At 44.6% G+C, this 22,556-nt stretch overlaps 1 protein-coding gene across 2 annotated transcripts in view; it reads right to left on the bottom strand.

The window, feature by feature from the left end:
- TESC (tescalcin) overlaps nt 1-22,556 on the bottom strand; it is a gene marked incomplete at both ends in the record, with an annotated part of 63,521 nt that overhangs the window by 21,095 nt on the left and 19,870 nt on the right. For both annotated transcript variants that reach the window (XM_079717883.1, XM_079717884.1), the window contains one exon: nt 15,494-15,563. In XM_079717883.1, coding sequence (XP_079574009.1) covers nt 15,494-15,563 — 70 coding nt within the window. The remainder of the gene's footprint in view (nt 1-15,493; nt 15,564-22,556) is intronic.

Raw genomic sequence — 22,556 nt, 5'->3', positions numbered from 1 at the left:
AAACCCAAAGTTAGCAGAAGGAAAGAAATCATAAAGATCAGAGCAGAAATAAATGAAATAGAAACAAAGAAAACAATAGCAAAGATCAATAAAACTAAAAGCTGGTTCTTTGAGAAGATAAACAAAATTGATAAACCATTAGCCAGACTCATCAAGAAAAAGAGGGAGAGGACTCAAATCAATAAAATTAGAAATGAAAATGGAGAAGTTACAACAGACACCACAGAAATACAAAGCATCCTGATAGACTACTACAAGCAACTCTATGCCAATAAAATGGACAACCTGGAAGAAATGGACAAATTCTTAGAAAGGGATAACCTTCCAAGACAGAGCCAGGAAGAAATAGAAAATGTGAACAGACCAGTCACAAGTAATGAAATTGAAACTGTGATTAAAAATCTTGCAACAAACAAAAGTCCAGGACCAGATGGCTTCATAGGTGAATTCTATCAAACATTTAGAGAAGAGATGACACCCATCCTTCTCAAACTCTTCCAAAAAATTGCAGAGGAAGGAACACGCCCAAACTCATTCTATGAGGCCACCATCACCTTAACACAAAAACCAGACAGATACTACAAAAAAAGAAAATTACAGACCAACATCACTGATGAATATAGATGCAAAAATCCTCAACAAAATCCTAGCAAACAGAATCCAACAATACATTAAAAGGATCATACACCATAATCAAGTGGGATTTATCACAGGAATGCAAGGATTCTTCAATATATGCAAATCAATCAATGTGATGCACCATGTTAACAAACTGAAGAAGAAAAACCATATGATCATCTCAATAGATGCAGAAAAAGCTTTTGACAAAATTCAACACCCATTTATGACAAAAACTCTCCAGAAAGTGGGCATAGAGGGAACCTACCTCAACATAATAAAGGCCATATATGACAAACCCACAGCAAACATCATTCTCAATGGTGAAAAACTGAAAGCATTTCCTCTAAGATCAGGAACAAGACAAGGATGTCCACTCTCACCACTATTACTCAACATAGTTTTGTAAGTCCTAGCCACGGCAATCAGAGAAGAAAAAGAAATAAAACGAATACAAATTGGAAAACAGGAAGTAAAACTGTCACTGTTTGCAGATGACATGATACTATACATAGAGAATCCTAAAGATGCCACCAGAAAACTAGTAGAGCTAATCAATGAATTTGGTAAAGTTGCCAGATACAAAATTAATGCACAGAAAATTTGCCAGATACAAACAAAATTAATGCACAGAAATCTCTTGCATTCTTATACACTAATGATGAAAAATCTGAAAGAGAAATTAAGGAAACACTCTCATTTACCACTGCAACAAAAAGAATAAAAGACCTAGGAATAAACCCACCTAAGGAGGTAAAAGCCTGTTCTCAGAAAACTATAAGACACTGATGAAAGAAATCAAAGATGACACAAGCAGATGGAGAGATGTACCATGTTCTTGGATTGGAAGAATCAATATTGTGAAAATGACTGTACTACCCAAAGCAATCTACAGATTCAATGCAATCCCTATCAAATTACCAATGGCAGTTTTTACAGAACTAGAACAAAAAATCTTAAAATTTGTATGGAGACACAAAAGACCCCAAATAGCCAAAGCAGTCTTGAGGGAAAAAAACGGAGCTGGAGGAATCAGACTCCCTGACTTTAAACTATACTACAAAGCTACAGTAATCAAGACAATATGGTCCTGGCACAAAAACAGAAATATAGATCAATGGAACAAGATAGAAAGCCCAGAGATAAACCCATGAACCTATGGTCAACTAATCTATGACAAAGGAGGCAAGGATATACAATGGAGAAAAGACAGTCTCTTCAAAAAGTGGTGCTGGGGAAAGTGAACAGCTACATGTAAAAGAATGAAATTAGAACACTCCCTAACACCATACATAAAAATAAACTCAAAATGGATTAAAGACCTAGAAATAGGACAGAACACTATAAAACTCTTAGAAGAAAACATAGGAAAAACACTCTGACATAAATCACAGCAAGATCTTTTCTGACCCACCTCCTAGAGCAATGGAAATAAAAACAAAAGTAAACAAATGGGACCTAATGAAACTTAAAAGCTTTTGTACAGCAAAGGAAACCATAAACAAGATGAAAAGACAACCCTCAGAATGGGAGAAAGTATTTGCAAACAATTCAACGGACAAAGGATTAATCTCCAATATATATAAACAGCTCATGCAGCTCAATATTAAAAAAAGAAACATCCCAATCAAAAAATGGTCAGAAGACCTAAATAGACATTTCTCCAAAGAAGACACACATATGGCCGAGAAGCACATGAAAAGCTGCTCAACATCACTAGTTATTAGAGAAATGCAAATCAAAACTACACTGAGGTATCACCTCACACCAGTTAGAATGGGCATCATCAGAAAATCTACAAACAACAAATGCTGGAGAGGGTGTGGAGAAAAGGGAACCCTCTTGCATTGCTGGTGGGAATGTAAACTGATACAGCCACTGTGGAGAACAGTATGGAGGTTCCTTAAAAAACTAAAAATAGAACTACCATATGATGCAGCAATCCCACTACTGGGCATATACCCCGAGAAAACCATAATTCAAAAAGACACATGCACCCCAATATTTATTGCAGCACTATTTACAATAACCGGGTCATGGAAGCAACCTAAATGCCCACTGACAGATGAATGGATAAAGAAGATGTGATACATATATACAATGGAATACTACTCAGCCATAAAAAGGAACGAAATTGAGTCATTTGTAGAGACGTGGATGGATCTAGAGACTGTCATACAGAGTGAAGTAAGTCAGAAAGAGAAAAACAAATATCGTATATTAACGCATATATGTGGAACCTAGAAAATGGTACAGATGAACCGGTTTGCAGGGCAGAAATTGAGACACAGATGTAGAGAACAAACGTATGGACACCAAGGGGGGAAAGCGGCAGGGGGATGCGGATGGTGGTGTGATGAATTGGGCAATTGGGATTGACATGTATACACTAATATGTATAAAGTGGATAACTAATAAGAACCTGCTGTATAAAACAATAAATAAAAGAATAAAAAAAGAAAGCAGGGAACTCTTGGCGCTTCTCAAACATGAACTTGCACACGAATCCTGGGGATCGTGGTAAAATGCAGGTTCTGATTCAACAGTCCTGTAAAGGCCAGTTTCAGTCTCATTTTCCTTCTTTCCCTCCCGCCCCCAGGTGTCCATGGGGCTGGTTGAACCAGCTCAGCCAAAGGCCTCCCTGCCACCCGTGGGAACAGCTCTGCTTCACCCTGAGCCCAGGGCTGGGACTGGAGCTGACACACGGTGGCCAGTGATCCAGCGATGCTGCCCCAGTGACCAGCGGGGAGGGGTCTACCCATGAGGGGTCAGGGGCACACAGCTTCTGTGGGTTTACAACCTTCCCCCTCGAGTCCCCCTCGTGTTTCCTGTGCCAGGCTGAGTACTCTGTGAGCTCAGCCATGTTTAATCACCCTCACATCCCAATGATGGGTGACGCCAATGAACCCCATTTTACAGGCAAGAAAATGAGGCCCAGAGAGGTGAAGTGACTAAGCCATCGTCACACAGCTAGTAGAAGAGCTTTGAATCCGGCTCTCACCACCCCATGCACTTCCTCACACTTGCTATTTCCTTCGAATTGTGGTTTTTAATTTAAAGAGAGAGAATGAGAGAGATCTTCATGGGGCATCTGATCCCACCCAGCCCTGAGAGGCCCCATCCGGGACCCAGAAAGAGGGCAAGACAAGTGTCCAGCCCACAAAGGAAGGAAAGACTAAAAAACCACGAAGGAGGGTGGGCCGGGCACTTCCTCCTGCCTTGCGCTGTGGGTTGGTTTCCGGCGGCTTTGAGGCTCAGCTCAACTGCAAAGTTCTCTCTGCAAGTTTGGGGAGGATTCTCAGCCTGCAGCCCCAGCCTCCCTGCTCTCTGCTGGTCCAGGGCTTCACACATCAAGGAAAGCCACGGGGCTCGCTCCTCTGCGGGCCGCATGCCCTACCCTCCCGGACCCCCTCCCTGCACTTAGTGTTGAGCTTGTGATGGTTAAACAGCGGGGAAACTGGGGGCCCACAGGGGCTCATGAAGGAAGGAGCACGTCTCATCTAGCCCGTGTCTTGCCAGGCAGTGCCGAGCCGCTCAAAGTGCAGTGCCTGGACCAGCAGTGGCAGCAGCAGCACCAGGGAGCTTGTGAGAAATGGAGGGTCTTGGCTGGGCCCAACCAGCTGACTCAGAACCTGCATTTTACCTCGATCCCCAGGATCCGTATGCAAGTTTGCGTTTGAGAAGCTCTGAGAATTCCCTACTTGCACCAGGCGGTTCTCCCATCCACATGCCTTTGCACAACAGATTCCAGCAGGAAAGCCCCGGTCCCCCCGCCCCCAGACAAATGCCTCTTCCAAAAGCTGAGGCAGCATCAGCGACGTGATTCCTCCCCGCACGCGCTTCCCGCCCCACCCCCACTGCTGCTCCATGCCTGGCCCGGCCGCACCCCAATACCGGTCATGTACTCATTACAGGGGGAGCAACAGGTACTGCAGCACCTTCCAGGTGGCAGACCCTGTTCTGCATGCTGGCTTCAGCAGCGACGGGACAGACATGAGCCCTCCTGGGGTTCCAGTGGGGGAAACGATAGAGAAAACGGAGGGACTTCCCTGGCGGTCCAGGGGTTAAGAACTCTGCCTTCCAGTGCAGGAGGCGTGGGTTCGGTCCCTGGTTGGGGAACTCAGATCCCATATGCCGTGGGGTGCGGCCAAAAACTTAAAAAAGAAAATGACACTTAAGTATCAAAGTCACACTGGCTAAAGAAGGAAAACAACAAACTTTTTTTTAAAAAAAAGAAAAGAAAACGGAGCATCCCAGGCAGTGAGAAGCGCTTCGCAGACACATCGAGCACACTGGGGATGGATGAGACCGCAGGCAGCTGGTGCAAGTCTCCGTGGGCTGGTCCGGGAAAGGCCTCACGGTGAAGGTGACACGTGAGCACAGACCCGCAGGAGGCAAGGGCTCAACCCCAGGGGACACCTGGCAACGTCTGGAGACATTTCTGGCTGTTGCACTGGGAAAAGGCGCTACAGGCAGCCAGGGATGCGGCTCAACATCCTACAATATACATGACAGCCCCCCCCCCACAACAAGAATGATCCAGCTCCAAGCGCCAGTGGAAAGCCTACTCTGGGGAAAAGCATTTTAGAAAGAAGGAACGGTGCGTGCTAGAGCCCTGAGGCAGGAACAGTAAGAACGTCCACGCGGCTGGAACAGAAGGAGTAAAAGGCAGATGGTCAGGAGATCAGAGGGGTGGCGGGCACAGGGATCTGCAGGACACGCACGGACCAGGCGGCTCTGACTTCATTCTCCTCGGTGAGATGGAACAGTCTTAGCAGAGAAGTGCCATTTTCGGAGTCTCCCCCCACCATGCATCACGGTGGGTCTATACGAGGGCGGGGCAGGGAGAACAGGAGCAGGTCGTCTTGGGGGGTGTGGCTGCTACGATAACCCAGGTGAGAGCTGACGGCAGCCTGGATGGGAGGTCCGGGGTGAGGGGGGTGACGGCGGGCTTTGCCCTCGGACGCGTTAAGCGTGAGATGCCTTTGGGACATCCAGGGGACGGGCAGGGGCTAGGTGAGCCTGGAGTTCAGAGGAGATGGCCCGGCCAGAGATACAAATTAGATAGTTAATATCCAGGTGGTATTCTGAGCCAGCACTGAGTCTTTTATTTCGGGTCCTTCCTACGGCCAAGGCGGGCCTCCGTGATCTGCTCCCAACTCTCCCGTCCTCTCATCACTCGGGCTGACGGAGCTCGGTCCCACCTCCGCCCGGAGCATCCTTCCCTCTTCCCTCCACACACCGGCCCCTTCTCTCCATCCTGCTCTCAGCCTCAGGGCGGCCACCTCAGAGGGGCCTTCACGGCCACCTGTCCCAACGTCCTTCTCCACATGGTGGTCCCAAGGGATGCACCCTCTCTGCCCCGCTTCCTTCATCACTGTGTATAACGAGCTGGCTTATATGCTAGTTACCTCGCTCACATTCACACACCTGAACAGAAGCCCCCCACGAGGGGCAGAGGGAGCCTCACTTCTCATTCGGTCTCCTCGGCACTAGAATCTGCCATGGAAGGTCTTAACACCTGCTTTTGTAAAGCAAGGACTGAGTCAAGTATTAATAGTCCTGGGAAAAGAATCTGTTAAAAAAAATTTATGTGAGTCCCCTAAATCTAGGACCATTTAGGGAGCTTCTTCCTGATCTGGGGGACACCTGGGCACCCTTTCACACCAAACTGATGCCTTCATGGGTCCCCTTCTCACATCTGACCTCACACGGTCACCTGAGCAGGTGTGAGAGCCCCGGGGCCACTCACACCTGCTGTTTCCTGGGCAGTTTTACAAGTAACTGCGGGTTTTTCTTTTTAAGTGAATGTGTATCATCCTAGCTGAGGCTTTAAAGGGAGTCCTGGTAAACTCCTGGAATATATTAAATACTGACAGTGAAACAGCCTCACCATCTAGGTGGGGCCTCAATTCTTTCACTGTTGTACTTCTTAAAAAAAGAAAAAGTAAATCCTTAGTTATTTGACAGGTTAAAAAACAAAGCGACTGGGTTAAAAAGTGACTTCATTTGGGGAAAAGAGATGTGATCACAGTGGTTCAGGGCTCTGGCTATTCCAACAGCCAGCCCTGCTGTGGGACCTTAACCTTCTTAGCCTCAGTTTCTTGATCTGACAAATGGGGTAATGGTGTGAACTTCAGAGGGTCCCCGAGACCCTCGAGACCACACAGCTAACAGTTAACCTCTCACTGGATAAAGCCGTGAGAGGCACGGCTGAGGGATGCAAAACAAGCCCTGGAGTTAGGACTTTTGCTGACATCTGGCCCATCAGAATGCTGCTTGGCGCTTTGGTGGCGCTGGACAGTGGGCACTGCGTATTTTTTCTTCCCCGTGTACATCTATGGTTGCGTTCATCCCGGGAATCACTCCACATGTGGTGGCTCGATGCAGCTAAAAATATTTTTGTAATGCAGCTCTATCTAATCAGGCACCCTCCTGGCCCCCATCACTAGATTTGAAGGATTCCATCGCATCTATTTCTGGGGGTTGGTGAGCCTGCCAGAGCACTATCAGGAAGTCAAAGGCTGCTGTTTAAAACATTTGATGCTTGGGCTTCCCTGGTGGCGCAGTGGTTGAGAGTCCGCCTGCCGATGCAGGGGACACGGGTTCGTGCCCCGGTCCGGGAAGATCCCACATGCCGCGGAGCGGCTAGGCCCGTGAGCCATGGCCACTGAGCCTGCGCGTCCGGAGCCTGTGCTCCGCAACAGGAGAGGCCACAGCAGTGAGAGGCCCGCGTAACAACAACAACAAAAAAAACATTTGATGCTTAAGGGACCCCACTAAAGAAAGAAAATGTGCCAGAAACCATTACTGTATTTTCTTCACTGTCTAAAATCAGCACTGTTTAACAAGCTTATTCATGGAAGGTCTTTCCTGTTAGAAGAAAAGCTTTTGAGGACAGAAGTCTCTGCATATTAGGTGCTCAATTAACGAGTCAGATGAACATTTTCTATCCAAGCATTTTTCATCAAGAGGCCTCAGAACAGAGTGCTTTGTGATCAGGGTGGATTCAGGTTTGGGGGGTCCAGAAACACATATAATCTGGGGGGGCCCTCTTAAAGAAAAAGAATTCAGCATTAGGAATTCTTTTAAAAAGTTGCTGGGCCTTGTAAGGAACACATACAGAGTGGGGCCCTGATGCGCTGGCTTTGAAAGCCTCAGGGTAAACTCACCCCTGGATGTCCTTACATGATTTTTCAGAAAAAGAGGGGACATGACCAGATATGGGTAGGAAGTGGTGGGTTAAAATTAAAAACAATTTTCACAATTTTTACCCCACAGGATTTTTTTAAAAGCTATATTCAACTTATTAAAGTCATAAATTCAGAAACCTGGGCTTCCCTGGTGGCGCAGTGGTTAAGAATCCACCTGCCAGTGCAGGGGACACGGGTTCGAGCCCTGGTCTGGGAAGATCCCACATGCCGTGGAGCAACTAAGCCCGTGCGCCACAACTACTGAGCCTGTGCTCTAGAGCCCGTGAGCGACAACTACTGAGCCCGCGTGCCACAACTACTGAAGCCCGTGTGCCTAGAGCCCATGCTCCACAACAAGAGAGGCCACTGCAGTGAGAAGCCCGCGCACTGCAATGAAGAGTAGCTCCCACTCGCCGCAACTGGAGAAAGCCCACGCGCAGCAACGAAGACCCAATGCAGCCAAAAATAAACAAAATAAATAGATTTATAAAAAAATAAGTAAATTCAGAGACCCAATTCTTCATTAAGCTTTTAAACACAACGTACAAGTCCTACTAGTCTATGTATAAATGCTGCAGGTGTAAATGGTCACTTTTAAGGGGCTTTCTGCACTGAAAGTATTCCAAAGTCCCCCCATGGGACCCTAGTAAGCTCTCGGGCACCTTTGTTCTCTGAGAGGGAGTGGGGACAGAGGGGGCCACATCCCACACCCCTCCCAGACTGGGATACCAGGGACCTTGCTCAGGGGACCCCAGTCAACAACTTTCACAAATCTCGACACTAAATAAACAAAGCTCTTTTCTATGCTCCAAAACCCCAGAGTGGCCCAGGGCCTCCTGGATATTCCCCTGGACATGCCCAGGGATCAGAGAGGTTGAAGGCCCAGCCTGGGGTCACACAGGAAACCCTTTGCAGAATGGGGACCAGATCACAGTCCAGGGCCGCTCATCCCTTCTGCCCAGGGAGAACGTGCAGGAAAGCCTAGGAGGACTGGAAAAACTGCCCCATCGCCCTTCTCCAGGCCCTGGAGGGTGGACTAGGATTAGGCAAAGCAGTTCCAGGGGACTGGGAAGAGGCCCTTCCTGCAGGCCTGTTTGCATAAGCACGGCAGTCGAGTGGTGTTGCCTCCTTCCTGCACGCTGGGCCGGGCTATCACTGTGTATAGCTGACACTACCCGCCCAGCAGAGACTGCAGCCGCTGCAGCAGGTGCTGTGGTGTTGGGAATGATAACCCCCATCCCAGGACGGTAAGGGTGGAGGGTCCCAGAGAGCAGAGCAGGGAGACTGAGGCCCTCACGGGACACTTGCAAGTCAAAGCCATGCCCCCAGCTTCCTTACAGAGGGATCTCAGCACCGGGTTCAAATCAGCTCCTCCACGTATGAGCTGTGTGACCAGGAGCCAGGTACGCGACCTCCCTGAGCCTCACCTTCACATGTATCCAACGGGGAGAACAGGTGTTCCTACCACTACCTGTGGGGTTGTATAAGGAGGAAGTAACAGACTGTGCAGCACAAAACATGCTGAAACAATAGCTTCTACCTGTGAACAGTCCCCATGTGCCAGGCCCCCAGATAAATTCTTCTACCAGGAAGCATATATAAACCCTGTGAGGGAAAGACTATTAATAACAACAGGTCTCATCTATACCATGCTCGATGGATTACAGAGAACTCTTCTAGTCAATATGCTCACTCACTTGTTCCTCACTTCTTTGCTCTCTCATTCATTCATTCATTCAATCAATCAACTACTCCCAGAGCATCCACCCTGTTACAAGCCCTGAACTCAGCACTAGAGCCAGGGGAACAGACCCAGTTCCTGCCCCGCAAGAAGCCAATAGTCTGTTGCAGGGGACAGGTGGCTGGAAGGGGGGCAGTTACAACTCTGTGCTGTAAATGTTGGGCTGGGGCACCCCCAGGAGGAATCTGTGGGGGTTAGGAGGCAGGAGGCTGTCTTGGAGGAGGTGGTGTCCACACTGAGACCTCAGCAAAGCAAAACCCAGCAGCTGAAGACCCTGGTGGACCCCAATAAAGAGCATGGACATGACATTGACTGGGGAGCCCCTGAGGGCTTGGGAGCAGGGGCTGCTCCCTGGGTCCAGGTAGATATAACCAGGGCTTGCTTGAGGGCAGGGGTGGAAAGGGCAATGCATAGGGTGCTCCCAGGGGTGGGTGTGCAGGAGATACGCAAGTGGGGTGCAGGGTGGCGGGCAGAGTCACCAGCTCAAACCTTCCCAAGTCCTGGCTTGACCTACGAGGCATGGGAAATAGGAGGCTGCACATGGACCTCTCAGCACCTGGGGGTGGATAGCACCACCTATCCAAGCCTGGAGGGCAAACAGGGTGCCATCCCCAGATTCTAGGCACCTCACCAAGACTGCCCATGACAGTTAAAAATGCAGAGGCCCAGGCCCCACTACGGTCCTGTGAATCAAAACCTGCGTTTTAGCAAGATACCCGGGTGATTTGTATGTACACTCATGCTGGGAAAGAACCAGTGTAGGCTATTCACAATAGCAAGACATGGAAACAGCCTAAATGTCCATCAACAGATGAATGGATAAGGAAGATGTAGAACATATACGCAATGGAATACTACTCAACCATAAAAATGAATGGAATAATGCCATTTGCAGCAACATGGGTGGACCCAGAGATTATCATATTAAGTAAGAAAAAGACAAATACCATATGATATCACTTATATGTGGAATCTAAAACATGCCACAAATATACTTATCTACGAAACAGAAACAGACACACAAACATAGAGCACAGACTCGTGGTTGCCAAGGGGGAGGGGGTTGGGAGAGGGAGGGATTGGGAGTTTGGGGTTAGCAGATGTAAACTAGTATATACAGAATGATTGGAAGGGAAGAGGTAAAGCTGTCACTATATGCAGATGACGATACTATATATAGAAAACCCTAAGGACTCCACACAAAAACTAGTAGATCTGATAAATGAATTCAGCAAACTAACAGGATACAAGATTAACATTCAGAAATCAGTTGCATTTCTTTACACTAACAATGAAATATCATTAGAAAGGGAATGTAAAAAAATAATACCTTTTAAAATCACACAAGAAACAACAAACAAAAAAAAAACCTAGGAATAAACCTGACCAAGGAGGTTGAAAGACTTATATGCTGAGAACTATAAAACATTAATAAAAGAAATAAAGAAGATTCAAAGAAATGGAAAGATAGCCCATGCTCTTGGAGTGGAAGAATTAATATTGTTAAAACACCAATACTGCCCAGAGCAATCTACAGGTTTAATGTAATCCCCATCAAATTACCCATGACATTTTTCACAGAACTAGAATAATCCAAAAATTTACTTGGAACCATAAAAAACACAGAATTGCCAAAGCAATCCTGAGAGGAAAAAAAAAAAACAAAACAGGAGGCATAACTCTCCCAGACTTCAGACAATACTACAAAGCTACAGTAATCAAAACAGTGTGTTATTGATACAAAAACAGACAAACGGATCAACAGAACAGAATAGAGAATCAGAAATAAACCCACATGCCTATGGTCAATTAATCTTCAACAAAGGAGGCAAGAATATAAAATGGGAAAAAGTCTCTTCAGCAAGTGGTGCTGGGAAAGTTGGACAGCTGCATGTAAATCAATGAAGTTAGAACACACCCTCACACCATGCACAAAAATAAACTAAAAAATGGCCTGAAGACTTAAACATAATACATGACACCATAAGACTAGAAGAGAGCACAGGCAAAACATTCTCTGACATAAATCATACCAATGTTTTCTTAGGTCAGTCTCCCAATGCAATAGAAATAAAATAAAAATAAACAAATAGGAACTAATCAAACTTACAAGCTTTTGCACAGCAAAGAAAACCATTTTAAAAAAATGGAAAGACAACTTACGGAATGGGAGAAAATACTTGCAAATGATGTGACCAACAAGGGCTTAATCGCCAAAATATACAAATAGTTCATACAACTCAACAACAAAAAAACCAAACAACCCAATCTAAAGATGGGCAGAAGACCTAAATAGACATTTCTCCAAAGAAGACATACACATGGCTAGTAGTTACATGAAAAGCTGCTCAACATCACTAATTATTAGAGAATGCAAGTCAAAACTACAATGAGGTATCACCTCACACCAGTTAGAATGGGCATCATCAGAAAATCTGCAAACAACAAATGCTGGAGAGGGTGTGGAGAAAAGGGAACCCTCCTACACTGTTGGCAGGAATGTAAGTTGGTGCAGCCACTATGGAAAACAGTATGGAGGTTCCTCAGAAAACTAAAAACAGAATTACGATATGATCCAGCAATTCCACTACTGGGCATGTACCTGGACAAAACTATAATTCAAAAAGATACATACACCCCTATGTTCATAGCAGCACTGTTCACAATAGCCAAGACATGGAAACAACCTAAATGTCCATCAACAGATGAATGGATAAAGAAGATGTGGTACATATATACACTGGGATATTACTCAGCCATAAAAAAGAATGAAATGATGCCATTTGCAGCAACATGGATGGACCTAGAGATTACCATACTAAGTGAAGTCAGTCAGAAAGAGAAAGACAAATACCATACGATATCACTTATATGTGGAATCTAAAATATGGCATAAATGAACCTATCTACAAAACAGAAACTGACTCACAGACATAGAGAACAGACTTGTGGTTGCCGAGGGAGAGGGAAGGATTGGGAATTTGGGGTTAGCAGATGCAAACTAGTATATACAAGATGGATAAACAACAAGATCCTACTGTATAGCACAGGGAACTATATCCAATCTCCTGGGATAAACCATAATGGAAAAGAATATGAAAAAGAATGTAGGGACTTCCCTGGTGGCACAGTTGTTAAGACTCCACGATCCCAATGCAGGGGGCCCGGGTTTGATCCTGGTCAGGGAACTAGATTCCACATATATGCCGCAACTAGGAGTTTGCGTGCCACAGCTAAGGAGCCCGTGGGCCACAACTATGGATCCCTCCTTTGCAACCAAATAATAAAATAAAATTAAAAAAAGATTAATCAGAAAATAACTTTAAAAAAGTCTGCATATATGTGTATAATTGGGTCACTTTGCCATACAGCAGAAATTAACACAACTTTGTAAACCAACTATATTTCAATTAAAAAAATAATGGATAAACAACAAGGTCCTACTGTATAGCATAGGGAACTATATTCAATACCCTGTAATAAACCATAATGAAAAAGAATATATATATGTACAGCTGAATCACTTTACTATACAGCAGAAATTAACAGAACATTGAAAATCAACTATACTTCAATAACATTAAAAAAAAAAAAAAAAGAACCAGCGTAGAGCTCAACATTTCAGTACATCCTCGCAAAAGCCCATGAGGGGCCGCTGGGCAACACAGTCAGGGCTCGGATGCTGGAATCTCAAAGTGGGAGGGGCCTCCACCAGCACTGCCACCTCCTGCTCACACAGCACCTGTGCTCCCCACCTCCACTCCAGCCCTAAAATCAACGGCCACTTCTTGGACATCTCAAGGTGGGTCCTCATGACCTCACCAAAGGTCGAATGATGACAGCCCTGTTTGCCAAATGACAAGGAACCCAGCTCAGAGCAGGAGCATCCTGCATCTGCTCATCTTTAATGCTTAAATCAAATCCCAAATGACCACATTCACTTTACAGAGGAGACAGGCTCAGAGAAACAGAACAATTAACCCAAAGTCACGCAGCCAGGGATATGGATGAACCAAATACGATATGTTTCCTAAGTCTGGGTTTTGCCTCTGCTTCTCCCAAGTCTGAAAACACATGTGGAATTTGAACCTGAGACCTCTCACCAAGCCAAGAACCATGGACCCCAGACCCATAATAATGAGAAGCCCAAGGCAGCTTATGATAGGGCTGGGGGCACAGCTTGGTGGAAAATTATCTTGAGAAAGGGGGCCCTGCCTTCACACACCCCCAATTATGAGCTGCATGGTGGTCCCACCAGCCAGCACAGATATTGCCCACCTGGCACAGAGCATGTGCCCATGAATTTCTAAAGGAATGAAGGCTGCCCTTGACACCTCTATGTTCCAAAATCCAGGTGCACATGTGTCACCTCGCCTGAGACTTGAACCCATTCCTCAGTCCCTGGTCCAAGGAAGCCCTTGGAAATCACTCCACCCCTGCCCTTGGCAGATGACCCAGCCCTGCTCACTCACAGCTCTGGGAAAAAAACAATTTTTTTTTTTTTTTTTTTTTTTTTTTTTGCAGTACATGGCCCTCTCACTGTTGTGGCCTCTCCCGTTGTGGCCTCTCCCGTTGCGGAGCACAGGCTCCGGACACGCAGGCCCAGCGCCCATGGCTCACGGGCCCAGCCGCTCCACGGCATGTGGGATCTTCCCAGACCGGGGCACGAACCCATGTCCCCTGCATCGGCAGGTGGACTCTCAACCACTGCGCCACGAGGGAAGCCCGAAAAAAACAATTTGCATTTCCAACCCCTGGCTATGGTGATTGGCTCAGCGCTGGGCATGTGACCCCATCAGAGCCAATGAGAAGTCAGAGGAACTTTTGCTGGGCTCTTCACTGGGTTTAGTGAGTGAGATGTGTAGAATTCAAGAAGTCAGTCCTGATGTAATTTACTCCCACCCTGGACACAGTCAAATTGAGACCAGAGGCCATCAGAACCTTGAGACCACCAGACTCTGAGCTCTGGAAACAGATACTCTGAGAATATAATGCACTGGATTAACAACATGCCTTTGTTTAGATAGACGAGAGAAAGTGGATAGTATTTACATGTTGCTTTCCATAAAAATTTAGTTAAATTTTAAGTCCATTTACTAAGGAAAAAAACATGTTTCCCTGGACTATTTAAAGGTTTATTTTAAAGCTCCAAGACTGTAACCTTGAGACTCTGAATGTCTATTTTAGGAAACTACATCTGTTAGAAAGTTTGTGGTAGAACAGTACTCATTTTACATTGGAAACTGCTTGCTTTAGATCAACTCGAAGCTTCCTCATCAATTTTGTGCTCGACTCATTGACTAGGACTTCTCACTTAGTTCTAAATAACAACCACCACCTAATACTGAACACACTCTCGTAGAAGAAGGCAAACAGTCCAAGGTGTTCCTCCTCACAAAAAGGTAACCCACCCAGCTTCTACAAGATTCACATTAAATAACGCAATGTGAAATGGTGATTTTCCCTGACAGAAATCTGAGGCTGGAACTACCAACCAGAGGAAGCAGGGTCAAGAGCCGGGGCCTCGTGACAGCATTCAAGCCCCTGAACTTGAGCTGCACCACAACTGACTCATCTTTGGGGTGCCCAGCGCTGGGAGTGATCCTGGCACTCAACAGGCCCATCATGTGTGTCTGGGGTTCCAGGGAAGGCAAGGTGAGGTAGGGGTGGCTGACCAGCTCTTTGTCCCCGCCCATTGTTTTCACTCCAGTTATAATTTTCTGATCCCAGTAGAAACAGATGAGATTCTTTTCCTCCCAGCTGAGGACATCTTGTCTAGAAGGAACCAAAAGCATATGACAACTACAGCTTTGTCTCAGAAATGGGGCTACCCAGGGGCTCTGGGAGAGCCAGCCAGCACTCAGGGGAAAAGATAAATGGAAAGGGACATCCCCAAGGGTCACGGCCCTGTCCGACACCCAAACCCAGCTGCTGATCTTACCGAATGGTGGGCTGGTCTCCACTCAGGTACTTAAACCTCCGGTGGAGCTGCTCGATCTGGTCAGACGAGACTAAGAAGTAGGAGGAAAAAAAGAAAAAAAAAAAAAGTGAGAAAGGCATCATTGACCTCTGAACTCAGAGCTAAGGGAGGGAGGCTGGAGCCTCACCCTCACCCTCCTGTTCCATTCATTCTCTCGCCATCTCCTACCAAGGCAAAACGAAGCTCAGGATGAAGAAGCAGAGAACGGGTTTGCCATTCCTCCTGGTAACACAGCTCTGGGGTTATTATTATTAGCTCTGCCCCCTTAGCAATAAGACAATTACTACTAATAACAGCTCCTGGGACAGGACAAACGTGAACCAGGTCACCCTCTCTTTCCTCAGCTCATTAAAGAGATGGTATCTGCTTGTCTGACTTCCTCCCCTCCCACTCCTGGAGATGGGCATTTTCCCCACTGAAAAAGGGGCTTCGTGTGTCACATTAAAAGAGACAGAGGAGGAGGGAAGGGGGAAAGTGGCTCAGGCTGGTGCCGGAAGTGATTTGGGAGACCCGTAGTAAGAAGTGTACAGAGAATCTGGTAAAGCAAGAGAAGTGGGAGGAAAAGAAATTTGATCATTGCTGTTGTGGGCAATGTATTTAGATAACCTCAATTGTTTCATTTTCTTCCTTCCAGTTTGATTGAGATATAATCGATGTACAGCACTGTATAAGTTTAAGGTGTACCGCATAATGATTTGAGTCACATACATCGTGAAACGATGACCACAGTAAGTTTAGTGAATGTCCGTCATCTCATATGCAAAATTTAATAAATCACTGAAGAAATCAAAGAGGAACCAAAAAAAATACCTAGAGGCAAATGACAATGAAAACACAATGATCCAAAACCTATGGGACGCAGCAAAAGCAGTTCTAAGAGGGAAGTTTATAGCAATACAATCTTACCTCCGGAAACAAGAAAAATCTCAAATAAACAACCTAACCTTACACCTAAAGCAACAAGAGAAAGAAGAACAAATAGAACCCAATGTTAGTAGAACGAAAGAAATCGTAAGGATCAGAGCAGAAATAAATGAAATAGAGATGAAGAAATCAACAGAAAAGATCAATGAAACTAAAAGCTGGTTCTTTGAAAAGATAAACAGAATTGATAAACCTTTAGCCAGACTCATCAAGAAAAAAAGGGAGAGGACTCAAATCAATCAAATTCGAAATGAAAAAAGGAGAAGTTAAACAGACACCACAGAAATACAAAGGATCATAAGAGACTACTATACGTCAATAAAATGGAGAACCTAGGAGAAATGGACAAATTCTTAGAAAGGTACAACCTTCCAAGACTGAACCAGGAAGAAATAGAAAATATGAACACCAATTACAAGTTCTGAAATTGAAACAGTGGTTAAAAAACTTCCAACAAACAAAAGTCCAGGACCAGATGGCTTCACAGGTGAATTCTATCAAACATTTAGAGAAGAGTTATTAACACCTATCCTTCTTAAACTCTTCCAAAAAATTGCAGAGGCAGGAACACTTTCAAACTCATTCTATGAGGCCACTATCACCCTGATACGAAAACAAGACAAAGATACCGCACAAAAAAAGAAAATTACAGACCAATAAAACTGATCAACATAGATGCAAAAATCCTCAACAAAATACTAGCAAACCGAATCCAACAAATACATTTAAAAGGATCATACACCACGATCAAGTGGGATTTATCCCAGGGATGCAAGGATTCTTCAATATCTGCAAATCAATCGGTGTGATAAACCACAGTAACAAACTGAAGAACAGAAACCATATTATCATCTCAATAGATGCAGGAAAAGCTTTTGACAAAATTCAACACCCATTTATGATAAAAACTCTCCAGAAAGTGAGTATAGAGAGAACTTACCTCAAAATAATAAAGGCCATATATGACAAAGCCACAGCTAACATCATTCTCAACAGTGAAAAGTTGAAAGTATTCCCTCTAAGATCAGGAACAAGACAAGGATGTCCAATGTCACCACTTATATGCAACACAGTTTTGGAAGTTCTAGCCACGGCAAACAGAGAAGAAGAAGAAACAAAAGGAACCCAAATTGGAAAAGAAGTAAAACTGTCACTGTTTGCAGATGACATGATACTATACACAGAAAATCCTAAAGATGCTACCAGGAGACTACTAGAGCTCATCAATGAATTCAGTAAAGTTGCAGGATACAAAATTAATACACAGAAATCTCTTCATTCCTATACACTAACAACAAAAGATCAGAAAGAGAAATCAAGGAAATAATCCCATTTACCATTGCAGCAAAAAGAATAAAACACCTAGGAATAAACCTACTTAAGGAGGCAAAAGACTTGTACTCAGGAGACTATAAGATATGATGAAAGAAATAAAAGATACAAACAGATGGAGACATATACCACGTTACTGAACTGGAAGAATCAATATTGTCAAAAAGACTATACTACCCAAGGCAATCTACAGATTCAATGCAATCCCTATCAAGTTACCAATGGTGTTTTTCACAGAACTAGAACAAAAAATTTTTTAATTTGTATGGAAATACAAAAGACCCCAAATAGCCAAAGCAATTCTGAGAAAGAAAAATGGAGCTGGAGGAATCAGGCTCCCTGACTCCAGACTATATTACAAAGCTACAGTAATTGAAGCAGTATGGTACTGGCACAAAAACAGAAATATAGATCAATGGAACAGGATAGAAAGCCCAGAAATAAACCCACAAAGCTATGGTCAATGAACCTATGACAAAGGAGGCAAGAATATACAATGGAGAAAAGATAGTCTCTTCAATAAGTGGTGCTGGGGAAAACTGGACAGCTACATGTAAAAGAATGAAATTAGAACATTATCCAACATCATACACAAAAATAAACAAAATGGATTAATGGGGACTACCCCGGTGGTGCAGTGGTTAAGAATCTGCCTGCAGGGCTTCCCTGGTGGCGCAGCGGTTGAGAGTCCGCCTGCCGATGCAGGGGACGCGGGTTCGTGCCCTGGTCCGGGAGGATCCCACATGCCGCGGAGCGGCTGGGCCTGTGAGCCATGGCTGCTGAGCCTGCGCGTCCGGAGCCTGTGCTCCGCGGCGGGAGAGGCCACAACAGTGAGAGGCCCACGTACCGCAAAAAAAAAAAAAAAAAAAAAAAGAGAATCTGCCTGCCAATGTGGATTTGAGCCCTGGTCTGGAAAGATCCCACATGCCGTGGAGCAACTAAGCCCGTGGGCCACAACTACTGAGCCTGTGCTCTAGAGCCCGCGAGCCACAACTACTGAGCCTGCGTGCCTAGAGCCCGTGCTCCACAACAAGAGAAGCCACTGCAATGAGAAGCCTGCGCCCCACAACAAAGAGTAGCCCCCACTCGCCGCAACTAGAGAAAGCTCGCGTGCAGCAACGAAGACCCAATGCAGCCAAATAAATAAATTTTTAAAAATGGATTAATGACCTAAATGTAAGGCCAGACACTATAAAACTCTTAGAGGAAAACATAGGCAGAACACTCTCTGACATAAATCACAGCAATAACTTCTTTGATTCACCTCCTAATGAAAATAAAAACAAAAATAAACAAATGAGACCAAATTAAACTTAAAAGCTTCTGCACAGCAAAGAAAACCATAAACAAAATAAAAAGACAACCCACAGAATGGCAGAAAATGTTTGCAAACGAAGCAATCAACAAGGGATTGATTAATCTCCAAAATATACAAACAGCTCATGCAGCTCTTATATCAAAAAACAAACAACCCAATCAAAAATGGGCAGAAGATCTAAGTAGACATTTCTCCAAAGAAGACATACAGATAGCCTAAAGCACATGAAAACATGCTCAGCATCACTAATTATCAGAGAAATGCAAATCAAAACTACAGTGAGGTATCACCTCACACCAGTCAGAATGGCCATCATTAAAAAGTCTACAAACAATAAATGCTGGAGAGGGTGTGGAGAAAAGGGAACTCTCCTACACTATTGGTCGGAATGTAAATTGGTACAGCCACTATAGAGAACAGTATGGAGGTTCCTTAAAAAGCTAAAAACAGAACTACCATATGACCTAGCAATCCTACTCCTGGGCACATATCTGGAGAAAACTATAATTTAAAAAGATACATGCACCTCAATGTTCACTGCAGCGCTATTACAACAGCCAGGACATAGAAGCAACCTAAATGTCCACTGACAGAGAAATGGATAAAGAAGATGTGGTACATATATACAATGGAATATTACTTAGCCATAAAAAAGAAGAAAATCATGCCATTTGCAGCAACATGGATGCAACTAGAAATCATCATACTAAGTGAAGTCAGACAAAGACAAATATCATATCACTCATATGTGGAATCTAATTTAAAAAAATGATACAAATGAACTTATTTACAAAACAGAAACAGACTTACAGATATCAAAAACAAACTTATGGTTAACAAAGGGGAAAAGCTGGGGGGAGGGATAAATCAGGAGTTTGGGATTGACACACACACCCTACTGTATATAAGATAGATAACAAACAAGGACCTACTATACAGCTCAGGGAACTCTACTCAATACTCTGTGATAACCTATATGAGAAAAGGATCTGAAAACGAATGAAAATGAAAAATTCAGCATAACTGAATCTCTTTGCTGTACACCTGAAATGAACACAACATTGGAAATCAACTGTGCTCCAATAAAAGTTAATTAAAAAAAAAGAAAAAGCTATTTTTTTCCGTGTGATGAGAACTGTTAGGATTTACTTTCCTAACAATTTCCATGTATAGCATACGGCAATGTTCGTTGTATTTATCATGTGGTACATCACATCCCTAGTACTGATTTATCTTATAACTGCAAGATCGTACCCTCTGACTGCCGTCATCCAATTCCCCCTCTCCCCACCCCCAATTGTTTTAGAAAACCTACGTACAGTTGTTTTTTTTTTTTAATTACCATTTTTGGTGGGTAGGCCCTGTTTGTTCCACAGCTAAGACGGGGCCTGGTGGGTTCCAGGCTTTAGAAGGCTTCCACCCACGTGTCAGTGCTTATTTTATGAAACGCACAGTATTAAACCCTCATGTGTACTTTCTCACTTCCTCCTCAAAACAACCCTGTGAATAGATACTTTTTCCCTCGGTTGTATCATTGGAAAAGTGCAGCTCAGAGGGTGTTATGATCACACAACTGTGATTGGTAGAACTGGGATTCAACCTCAAATCTCCCCAGCTCCACAGCCCACCCTTAACCGCTATACAACATCACCTCTTTTCCCAGAATATCCTAGTGTTTGAGGCCCTTAGGCCTGGTGCCTGGGGACTACGGACAGTTCAGGCAAAACTTTCTGAAATGGGGCTTCCCTGGTGGCACAATGGTTAAGAATCTGTCTGCCAATGCAGGGGTCACGGGTTCGAGCCCTGGTCAGGGAAGATCCCACATGCCACAGAGCAACTAAGCCCATGTGTCACAACTACTGAGGCTGCGCTCTAGAGCCCGCGAGCCACAACTACTGAAGCCTGCGCACCTAGAGCCCGTGCTCTGCAACAAGAGAAGCCACCGCAATGAGAAGCCTGCGCACTGCAATGAAGAGTAGCCCCTGCTCGCCAAAACTAGAGAAAGTCTGCGCGCAGTAACGAAGACCCAATGCACCTCCCCAAAAATTAACATAAAATAAATAAATTTTAAAAAACAAAACAAAACTTTCCGTAATGGTGGCTGGGCTGGGGAAGGGCTCTTTCCCCGCACCATCCTCTTGGCATTTCTCATCCCTTAAGCATCTTTTCGCTTCCTATTCCAGAGGTAGCTAATTTCTGGGGCCAACTGGTCACCTTACTTTACTTCATGTTTTTTTTAGCCTCAGGCTCAAGCTGTAATCTCTTTAAGAATCTGCAACTCAGCGGACTTCCCTGGTGGTCCAGTGGGTAAGACTCCACGCTACCAATGTAGGGGGCCTGGGTTCAATCCCTGGTCAGGGAACTAGATCCCGCATGTATGCCGCAACTAAGAAGTCCGCATGCCACAACTAAAAGATCCCACGTACCACAATGAAGATCCCATGTGCAGCAACTAAGATCCGGTGCAGTCAAAATAAATAAATAAATAAATAAAAATTTTAAAAATAATAAATAAATAAATATTCAAAATGAAAAAGAATATGCAACTCAGAATTCTCAAGCCTTTCTAGAAGCTGTTGTTGGCTAGAAAATACTCTTTACAATGACCACCGCACCCCGGAGGCCTGCTATGTGCTGGGGGAATGGGGCTCATCTCCACACATTAGCTCATCCGTTCCTCATGACGCCCTGGGAGGAGGCTGCATCCCATGTTACAGATGTAGAAACGGACACTCGGAAAGGTCAGGTAACCCCTGGGGACAGTTATCACCTTTCTGGAGGAAAATACAGCCATTTACATCATATGTATGTTAGCAGAGACATTCATGTATTCCATGGTCTGGCCATTCCACTCTTAAATTAAGTACATACCCAACAGAAATGCATATTTGCACACATCAGAAGATGTGTAGAAGAAATGATTTCATGGCAGTACGATTTGAAGAGCCCTAAACTGGAAATTATCCAAATGCCCTGCAATGGCAGAATAGATAAAATGTGTGGTATATGCAAGTAATGGAATAGGATACAGCAGTGAAAATGAACAAAGAGTATGGACAATAACTTGGGTGAGTTCCAAAACATAATAACAAGCAGAAGAAGCCAGACATGGAAGAGTACCTACTTTATGATTCCATTTACATAAAGCTCAAAAATGGGCAAAACTCATCTGCAGTGTTAAGTCAGGATAGGAAGGCTACATACAGTATGATTCCAACTACATGACATTCTGGAAGAGGCAAAACTCCTGAGACGGCAACGAGGTCAGCGGTTACCAGGAGAATGATGAGTTGGCAAAGCACAGAGAATTGTTAAGGCAGTGAACCTACTCTGTATGATACTATAATTATGGATACATGTCATTATACATTTGTCCAAACCCGTAGGATGTAGGACGCCAAGAGAGAACCCTCATGTAAACCGTGGGCTCTGGGTGATGATGTATCAATG

This window comes from Hyperoodon ampullatus (assembly GCF_949752795.1).
Source record: "Hyperoodon ampullatus genome assembly, chromosome: 13".
In the NCBI taxonomy this organism is placed as follows: Eukaryota; Metazoa; Chordata; class Mammalia; order Artiodactyla; family Ziphiidae; genus Hyperoodon; species Hyperoodon ampullatus.
The sequence above is the reverse complement of the archived record's forward strand: the minus strand, read 5'-3'. Positions and strand labels throughout refer to the sequence as shown.